Consider the following 10,471-nt stretch of genomic DNA (forward strand, 5'->3'; position numbering starts at 1 on the left):
TTGCATTAGAAGTGACCAAAATGTAAGAAAATGAACGTCTTGCTTCACTGAAGAAGAACTGAAACTAGTGACTGAGACCTTGAGGTAAAAATTGAAGTAAGCAATGGGGCATTTTTCAAATATCTATAAAATCAGACTTCTTTTTGCAGCTGAGAATGGAAGTTTAAAGGGGCCTCTTCATTGACTTGACTTTTATGGGCCCACAGCTCCTATTTAGAGTTGTTTTGGTTCCACCTGGTGTTCACCTTGACCACTGCACACTATAGCATTACCTGGGTCTATTGTTCAGACACTGAGCTGTAAGTTTATACTTTATGTGACATTCCCGATAACTTGATTAGAGCATGCCGTACTGCCTCCCAAATCAAGATAGCATCTTGTTAAGTAATTGAATCAAATGATAAAGGGCTGACTTGGCAAATGAGGAACTGCTACCAATTAAACAAATGGACTTCATTGACTAGATGGTAATGAAAATGCTGCACTGTAAAAATAGCTAGATGCTGGCAACATCCATCTTTTTGTTGCTTTTAAAGATGTGGAAAGCATATAAATTTCACTCTCTATAATGCAATTAATAAATCCTTAACACAGCATCAACAACAAGGACAAGAAAAAAACAGAAATCTCTGCACAGGTCACTGATCTTTGGTTTAATTGTTTTTAGAAAGCGTCAAATAAGGCACAGTGAAATGTAAAAAAGCACAGATGAACAAACTGTAATAAAAAAAAAGCCAATATTGTAGATTCCACAGTAAACACATGGCTGAATGTTGGAGTGAGATTTTCTTTACTCGCCTCCACAGAGCTGGAGCAGGATTTTGCGGTAGTCCCCAGATGTGTCTCCCTACGGGGGGGGGGGGGGGGGGGGGGGGGGGGGGGGAAAGAAGAACATATTTTTACGACTTCAAGGCTTCTGAACCCCCCCCCCCCCAAAATTATCTTAAATATTATCTTGCAACATTTCAAAACAACATAAGGACATTACATAAAATCAGAAGCGCATATACTACACCCCAGCTGAGTCCCAGCTGAGCAAAGCTTTTGCTGACGAAAGGGCGTTAACGTCCCCTGTCTTTGGTGCCTCACCTTTATGAAGGAGTGTAGAGTTTTTCCATACATCTTCAGGAACTGTGCTTTAATGTCCAACATGTCAATCTCAGCCCTGGCTACCATTATCCTGACAAGGATGCTGTCTGTAGTGCCCAGGCCCTGGAAAGAGAGAAACAAAAACTGTATTTGTACTGCACTGGACTCTGCCGCAGACTATAACAGCCTCGGACTGATTTCTTTTTGGCCTAATTCATAATATATTATGGCATACAGTGCTGTGCAAAAATCTTGAGCCACTTTTATTTTTATTTCTACCAACAAGAAGCCTGACTTCCTTGTACAAAGTAGTTTTGAGCAATCATTATTCAGGCTCTCTGAAGGTCTTTCAGATTTTTTCCTTTGGACAATGGTTGATTTTTCCTCTCATTTCCATTTTCACAGGGATGTTTTTTGTTTGCTCAAACCACTTAACACTAAACTATGAATTATAGAAGCATAAAAAAGAGGACAGCTTAGCAAAGAACCAGGTTTAAATTGTTGTCTTTAGGCATTTTGTGACAGGCTACAGTAACAGCCTGTCACAAAAATTGTGTTTGTTCTAAAAACACAATTTGCTCCTTTTCTTTTATTTGAACCTACAAAAACATAATAATAATAGTAATGTCAAAAATAACAAAGTTTGACAGGCGTGAAATTGTATTTTTGTACCAACAAGGTGCTATTAGCTGAAACCTGGGCAAATCTCAGCATGCCGTGCAGTGTGTCCTTAAAAATTTGGAAGAAACTGTGAGAACAAAAGAAAAAGTGGCAGGCTTAAGAAACCATCTACATCAGATCAACAGTATCTGAAAGTCACGTCTTTAAGAAATAATTTAAAAAAAAAATCCAACAAAGACCTGATGCAAGGCTGGCTGCATCTCAGGAAGTAGAGGGTGTCGCCTACCAACTGAGTGGTCGGTGGTTTGATGCATGTCTGCATGGCTAAATATTTCTGGGAAAGATATTGAACTCCAAGTTTCCCCTGATGCACTCTTTAGAGTGTGTGAATGTTAGACAAGTGCTGTTTGAAGAAGGAAAAATATAGGTATATAGGTAAATAAAAGTGTTTTATATACCATAGTGGGCCACGTGCCACAGGACCTGAAAGATACATCCCGCCCTTCAACTGATCAATCTATTGTTTGCCATACCCTCATCAGAAATGAGCTCAATAGCTGTCAAGAAGCCATTAATGTTGAGGTCCAACTTCAACATTAATGAAGCAGAGAACAGGATAAAAGGCAGCCAACATCCAGAGTTGAACTATACTTGCAGACTATTTAAAGAAATTACAAGAAAAACTGTCTGAGAGAGTTCAGGCTGCGTTGAAGTATAAAGGTTGTCATACCAAATATTGACTTTGCAGGCTCACTATAATTGCACAAGCTCTGTTTTTGCCTTATATGCTCTCTTTCCATGTATGTTTGCACACTTTTGAATAAATCCCTGAACCCATTTCCCATTTTCCTAGCAAAATATACAGAAATGAGGGGTGACAGGAGGCTTTTGCATACAGTAGCACTTAATAGAAGTAATTCTTTATATTTGTGGTTGTTTTATGATAGATCTGGAAGTGAAAGAAAGAAAAGTAGCTATGTATTACTGCATGAAATATTTACCTTCATTGATTTGTATAATCGCTCAGCAAAAAAAGCCGGCTTGTTCCTGATGCATTTCACTGCAAAGTAGAAAACAAATCACTGCGCATAAGATGCAAATCGTAGTGTATGATGCAGAAAAACAATTTATTCTACTTGATTAATATATTAAAGAAAAAATGTGAACAGCAGCATTTATTTGATCTCTTGTGACTGAAAAGTAGGCCTTCAGTCAACCTGCAATTCCTCATTTTGTGGATTTTTAAATATTTAGTGTCAACTGATCAGTGTATTTGTGTGTTTCTGCACTAAACTTTACATAGACCACCTGGTAAATTAGCAGCAAATATTGTAAGCTTGCTTATTTATTTATTTTCTGTGCTAATTTGAACCCACGTGTATCTTAGACTTCATCTGAAGGATCACGTAACTGAAAAGACACACCTATAGCCAGAAAGACGTCTTCCAGGCAGCCAGACATCTCCCTCTTGATGCTCTCCTCAATGTCTCTTCCAGAAATCTTCTGATACTCCTGAAACACTGGAGTGGGAAATAACATTATTCATAAGGAAGTTGCCAATAGTGACCTGATGACTCACTAATTAAAAGATTATGTGATTTAACAAGTGATTTTGGTCATAGATTTGATATAATCATTAACTGAAATTCCTTTGGTGGCCAATTTAAGGAAGTAAGGCAACGCAAAGTATTTTCACATGACACAAAGCACTTATAGTACCTCGCAGCAGATGGTTTCGGTTCCTCACACAAAGCACTGTGAGGAATTTAACCTCATCTGTGCCCCATCGAGCCTCACCAGCCTCATAGATTTCCTACGATCACAGACATAAAATTGTTGTCAACCAGTCTCTACGCCTGTGTAACAGGGGGAGTTAAATACACCATTTTCCCTTGTGACCTGAACCTTTACCTTGGCATCTTGAATAGCCTGGGCCTCGTCCACATTGGTGCTTTCATCCCGTCCAGCCTGCAAATCAGGAGATGCGTCAGCTCAAGAGAACGTGCGTACAAGATTAAGCAACAGAAAAAAGTAATGTTAACTGGTTATTTTATTATGCAGAAGTGACTCATTCTTCCTCTTCCCTGAAGAAAAGATATTAGATAAAGGTCCAACTGACATTTTACAAGTAAGGCTGAACCTGCTAGTAAATACCAGGAGGTTAATACTTCATACTTATAATCTACACAGCTTGACTTTGTTCTATTTGACAACGGTAGTATTTGTGATGCTGCATGCAAATACCACACTAAAGTCCAAAATGTTTGGGTTTTCTTACTTTTTGGATTGCTAAAATTGCAAAAGTTCTAAATTTTAAAACAAGCCGAATTTATTTTTCTTTTGTTTATTTTCTATGAATTTTAACTTAAAGCTGTCAAACAGTGTCCGTTCTTTGGATTAACACAGTTTGGTAAAAATGCAAAATAGATAAATATTCACTTATGTCAGCTTTGTAAATGATCAGACATCCGATAAAAGCTTTGTAAACAAACTGGAACAGAACAGCGGTTTGCTGGATGAGGATTTAGGGCAGTTACATCAGAAAATGTTCAACAAATGACTTTTTTTTGTTTTGTTTTTTTGTAACACAGTTTGGAGATACAGTGAAATTCAGATAAGCATTGGAAATATTAGAAGATTCAGTTGGTCTGGACGGTGTAATTGCTTGTCTACTTTTGCGTCTCCGGCCAGCGTTTCGCACACTGAATAACACTATAAAAAGGTTGTGGGTCAAAGTTTGCTCACCGTGAGTAAAGAGACCAAAACCCTTTGAAACATTCCAGATGTATCCCCAATTACAGCATCTTCCAGTTTCTTCTCATATTCTGCCATTAATAAAAAAAGACATAAAATCATGTGACATTGTACTCTTTTAGTTTTTATTTTAAAATTACACTTACCACTAAACACTAAACAGTACATTTGCTCCGTTTGAGCGCGGAGTCAAGGAGGCCATTTACGTGAAAAGGGAAAGACCATCTCTGAATCGAGGAGAGGGCCTAGGGGTACATCTGTCACCATCTTACAATGCTGTGATTGCAACCATTCCTCAACTCTCTGTGAATGGTACTCATGGCCATTGATCAGTGGTCTTTGATCAGTGGGTTTTGGTCAGTGGTTGCTGATCAATGGTCATGAGAATTTGCATAATTAGATTAAGGAACTGACCTCCCAGCCCATTGTTCCTTCAGTGGGCTGGTTTCAGTCATTATGCAAATGTACTGTTTATAAGATTGGGGAAACCTGCAGTCAGCTGAGACTGAAGAAGTCACTTGGATGAGTGACGAAACGTTTCTCCCACAAAACGCTACGTCCAGATGAACAGAATCAACTTTTTGGAGATTTACTTTCCTGGATGATTGAGAATGCATCAAGACACTTTATAAACACTTTCCAGCTACTCTCATTTCACCCACAGAGGAACAATTCAGCAACAATAAACCGCCACACAGAGAGCAGCAGTGGCTTTTATGAATAATTTACAGCATCCAGTGTTTTCTAATAAAGGAGGTCATTGCAACTCCTAACAAAACACAGAGTTTTGTTGGTGCTACATAATATCATATATCATTGGTACCAGCTGGTAGGGAGACCTGACGAGGTGACACTGTTACCTTTCTTGTAGACGTCGTTGATGACTTTTATTTCCTCGTTTGACCTTGAGGCGAGGATATCGATGAGACAAGCCTCTTCGGTTCCAGCCCCCTGTAATAAATCAGTATGCCGTAAGCTGCACATTGGGAATTAAAGGAAAAGGCTGGCGGTATTCAGTATATTTGTTATTGTCACATAATCCCACTTCCTGAGGTTCCCAGTCCCAAGCAAATTTCTTCAGTATTTTCCCCAAATCACTTCACACTGTTATAAACAGTGCAACTGTTTAAGTATACATGTATATAAGTTGAGCTACGGATTATTACATATTTGTAAAACAGCAGAGGGCTGATACTGTGTGCAGGATTAGCTCAAAATAAACTACAGTATGTAAATAACAGCAACAGAGGTGTGTCATTCAAAGACTGTGAACATAAATGGTGATTTGTGTGACATAAAAATAACAGACTTTGCATACACAGATAATACATGTTGACCTTGGGGACAATAGGAAAATATACAGGCGCATTACTAAAAGACTAGCAGCTCTATCAAAAACCTCTTCAATCACCTTCATTGCATTTCTCAGCTCGTAGGCATCGTATACAGGCGCCAGCATCAGCAGACCCAGAACAACACTCCTGAAGTTCCCACTCAGCTCTGAGGACAGATCATCAGCCAGGTCCTGAAGGGGGATGGAAACAGATGAATGTTCTTATTGTTTTAAAGTTAGTCCTGCATTTATTACTTCTAGCCTGGACTACTGTAATTCAGTATTGTCATGATGTCCTAAAAACCCTCTGAAAAGCCTTCAAGTGATTGAAAATGCTGCAGCAAGAATACTGACAGTGTCTACAAAGAGAGCACATTTCTCCCATATTGGCTCCTTGTCATTGGCTCCCTGTTAAATCCAGAATCAACTTTAAAATCATTCTCCTCACATACAATGTGTTGAATAATTAGAGTCTAGCTTATGTACTGTATCATCCCAATAGAGCACTTCACTCTCAGGATATTTAAAGTAAACCGGGAGGCAGAACTTTAAGCTTTCAGGCCCTGCTTCTGTGGAACCAGCTTCCAGTTTGGATGCAGGTCTCTACAGCGTCTCTACTTTTAAGATTAGGTTAAAAACCTCCTTTTTGATAAAGCATGTAGTTATGTTGGAACAGGTGAATCTAATCCTCACTTAGTTATCCTGCAATAGGACTAGGCTGCTGGACAGCTTTACACACCTCTTTTCACTCTCTGTGTGTTTACACAGCACTCTGTGTTTAATCATTAGGTATTACAGTGTGTTTTTGTCTTTTTGTCCTTCCCCTCACCCCTAACCGGTCATGGCAGATGGCTGCCCCTCCCTAAACCTGGTTCTGCCCGAGGTTTCTTCCTGTTAAAAGGGAGTTTTCCCTTCCCACTGTTGCCAAGTGGTTGCTCATAGGGGGTCGCCTAATTGCTCAGGTTTTCTCCATATTATTATACGGGCTTTGACTATGGAAGTAGAATATAAATCACCTTGAGATGACTGTTGTTGTGATTTGTCGTGATATAAAAAAACTTAAGTTGAATATTTAAGTGAATTTATTAGGCTGTGTCAGTGTAACAAACACAGACTCTCTACAACATTCACTTGAGTGAAATGGATTTATGTTGACCATGACTTCACTCATTCCAACAGCATTTGGGTCTCCGCTAGAGGGTGTGGTTCTTGGAAAGAGTTTTGTGAAAAGAGGAGCTTGTTCACTCAGCCCCACCCCCTCCCCGTGTGGGTGTCCGCATGTGCAACATGACTCACTTTTCCTGACTGCAACAACTCCGCTCACTCTGCTGTTCCCATAGCTCCCCTCAGTGAACTTTCAGTTGCTTTTAATGACTTTGTACCAGATGTGCATTGTGTACAGTGTGCAGGGAGATAAATATTATCTTAATATGTCAATACAATAAAGATCTCAAGCTTCCCGTTTTGTTAATATATTGAGCCCTATAATCAGGAAACAACTGAAGTGACAGTGGGTAACACACCTATGTGGGTTCAGCCTGTGTTTTTATTGACTCAGACCTTCCTCTTCTAGAAAACTCACAACCCCCTGTCTGTATTAGCCTTTATTTGCAAGTGTTATTCATTTCTGCTTTGCAGTTAAAGATTAACTTGCACCTTATCACCTTACCCCACCTAAAATAAGGACAGTGAGAGTACACAGCGGAGTAAGAAGCAACACATCCGCTGCTACTGCCAACAGCGTCCATCAAACTCATTTATATATTATTACTGTATTTAAGATGCAAAGGCACATCTTCAGTTATGAATGGACTACTTTTGCTGCATCTCACCTTCCCCACTGTTTGTTTGTAGGCCATTTTGATGCGCTGCCTCTGGGCAATAGTACGGTGGGCCAGGATCTCAATGATAGCTGCCTCATTAGTGCCTGAAAGAAATTTCATAGACTCAGGTTATGTAATCTTAACTGCTGTCAATCTTGAAATAAAATGACCATATTTATTTATTTTGCTGGAAATGCATTTAAAAGCATAGGTTCGGTCATTTTATGTAGGCCGTAGAGTCGGGCGACACTGCTGCAGGCCTGGAGATTATCCTAACACAAGGTTGTTTGTTCCCATGGCCATAGAAACCATCTGTTTCCAATGGAGCTCAAACAAGAGTCAGGAGAAGATTATTAGAGTATCAAACCCTAACAGCTTGAACATTCCTCTCCATGAATTTGCTGAATTTGTTAACACTACCAAATGCTGAATGTTAGAGGGTATCTACATAGCACCTTCACAGTATCTCCCTGCTTGGCTTTAAAACAGCATAATCCATGACAAAGCTAGTCTACTACTACAACCTGCATGATAAGCAAGACTCATTTCCTTCCTTATCAGGAGTGAAAATGTTGTAAAACACAAAGGTTAAAGATTAGTCACTGTCAGAGTAAAAGATTACCAATCAAATGGACTATAAAGGAAACACTAAGATACCCCATGACCGCGTGAGCACTGCGCAATGTTGAAATTAGTTTTCAAACTTTCCTTCAGAAGAAGGGAGAGACCAAGGAGAATTTATTTTCTCCATAGAGGGCTAAGGATATCTTTAGCTGATGGTCAGTGGGTGACAATGGTGTTGGATCACTCACCAGCTCCTTTCATGGCTTCTCTAAGCTTCTGGGCATCTGCGTCGGGATTAAAATTAGCGGCTTCAGTCACGGTTCCACGGTTTCCGATCTGATTACAAATGACAAAAATACAATTATTAATCTATTAAACAGAAATTAAATAAGTAAACACGAAGCTTAAAGTACAACTCAATCATTTTTCCCATTCATGCCATTTTAAAATAATCTCACTATGTACACATGTGAAGGGTTTGACTTGATGTTTTGACATCAATTTGTTTGAACTAGTTTAACAAATCTGTGTAAGAGCCAATTCTAAAGCCAGTATCCATTTCTCAGAAGCTTATCTGCCCATCGCAAATTTCACCTTTTTCAATAAGTAGAAAAGTAAAGATAAGCAGATGAGCATTTGTAAACATTTTACAGAATTAATTAAAAATATATGTGTAATAAAGTATGTCTGATTATTGATAATTTATGCTAAAGTCAAAGGCATATGTGCTACAATGCATAATTATTCTTCTATTCATGAGTGTTAGATTATTTTACAGTTTTAAAAAGCAGGATTGAATTGTAAGGGCTCTATGATCTTGTTTAGGGGACTTGCATTGAACATAAAAACAAAAAAACTAAGCAAAACAAAACGATCTAATAAACTACCTTTATCGCGGGTTGCTGAGGCTTTACCCTTTCTTTAATTTGAATTGCGTGTCATTTCTGCTGTGTCAAAAGTGCAGTGACTCCCTACCGGTGATGCAAATTCACAGTGACTACATGACCGTGCAGCTGAGAGAGACTTACTGCTGCCATTGTAGGAAGAGTGTAGATTTTCAAACTGGAAGTCCTGAAAGCTACAAAAGAACAGATTAAAAAAATGCACAATGAGTACTTTATTACATTGCAGGGGCAGGAAGATGTTACAGGTTTGAATGTGGCCTTCGTTAACCTTTGATCAATATTGTATACAGGTCATCATCTCACAGAGGGTTTCCACCACACGACGTTTCGTCACAGGTTCTCATGTGTCCTACATCTGTGGTGGTTTCCCGGGAGCTTATCTCATTAAACTTGTGTTTGTTTGGATACACCTGTAATTACTTCACTGAGAGGAAACCTAGTACACTCCCACCTGGTTTTATCCCTGTGGAGATCAACTTACCCTGTCCACTTCCATCCACTTATGATCCAGCACATTAAATGTTTTTACCATAAATTATACATAACATGACTCATCTCCCAGTATTTGTCTGTGGAGATATTTGATATTCAAACACGGGAGCCTAAACTCTGCACTTAGGGTTAGGGCCACACCTTAGCGGTGTGTAATGTAAATATGAAGCATGCGATTCTTGCTGTTGCCAAAGCGCAATAGTGCAACCTAATGTAAAAATCCTCATTTGCGTGAACAAACAAACATCTTGCTTTTCAGGGTAAACTCTTGCACTTGATCGTGCATGGAGGGGGAAAAGTTCTAACAACTGCTGGATTATAGTTTTCCTGTTAGTAAACCTGTTTGGGCTGCTCACGCTCATTCTGATTCTCCGAAAGCGAGCAAGTGGACTGTCAGTGAATTCACAGAAAAGGATAAACTGAAAGCTGAAGCTCAAAAACGAAATAGACTCATAGTGCCAAAGACATTCTTGAAACTGAAACTTATTGATCGATGCCTTATAGATCTATGGTTCAGACGTGGTTAGATACGAAATATAAAGAGTATATCGCATCGATTAAAAAGTCAGGAAACAGAAGACTTTACAGTTAACTTGTCTTGAACTCAGTGGGCACACCCTGCAGACAGATAGACAGAGGAGCTCCCGCCTAATCTCCACGCTGACAAAGTCACACCGCAAAACAGCGTAAATAAATGACTGACCGGTGCTAAAGTATAGCTTACCTGTCCCGGAGACAAAACTACTGAGCCTGAAGTCAGACACGAAGGTAGAGCGTCACAGTCCAGCGAACTCTACAGCTTATAACTACCAGCTGTTTTTCTTGCACCTCCCACGGACGTCAGTTTTTTTGCAGGGTCGTTCGCGTTTTGAGGTGCGTTCGCGGAACGT

The 10,471-nt window shown here is 39.4% G+C and overlaps 1 protein-coding gene across 1 annotated transcript; it reads right to left on the bottom strand.

Annotated features, from left to right (window-relative positions):
- Positions 1-626: 626 nt before the first annotated feature.
- Positions 627-10,434, bottom strand: anxa4 (annexin A4). The gene is made up of 13 exons (XM_063480668.1): positions 10,306-10,434; positions 9,213-9,262; positions 8,433-8,520; positions 7,630-7,724; positions 5,876-5,989; positions 5,325-5,415; positions 4,456-4,535; positions 3,622-3,678; positions 3,430-3,523; positions 3,135-3,230; positions 2,712-2,770; positions 1,090-1,212; positions 627-847 (listed from the first exon to the last, which is right to left on the bottom strand). Exons 2-13 carry the CDS (start codon positions 9,219-9,221, stop codon positions 791-793), a joined length of 963 nt encoding a protein of 320 aa, XP_063336738.1. The 5' UTR covers positions 9,222-9,262; positions 10,306-10,434; the 3' UTR covers positions 627-790.
- Positions 10,435-10,471: the final 37 nt, after the last annotated feature.

The sequence above is a fragment of the Pelmatolapia mariae genome, linkage group LG7, assembly GCF_036321145.2.
Source record: "Pelmatolapia mariae isolate MD_Pm_ZW linkage group LG7, Pm_UMD_F_2, whole genome shotgun sequence".
NCBI lineage: Eukaryota > Metazoa > Chordata > Actinopteri > Cichliformes > Cichlidae > Pelmatolapia > Pelmatolapia mariae.

What these genes read in the sequence shown, in the direction of transcription:
- anxa4 (XM_063480668.1), bottom strand. An exon ending in AGCTGAGAAATGCAATGAAG is followed by an intron (nt 5,416 to 5,875) that starts GTGATTGAAGAG and finishes GATTTATTACAG; the next exon opens with GGGGCTGGAACCGAAGAGGC. An exon ending in TTTTGGTCTCTTTACTCACG is followed by an intron (nt 3,679 to 4,455) that starts GTGAGCAAACTT and finishes CCTGATTTGCAG; the next exon opens with GCTGGACGGGATGAAAGCAC.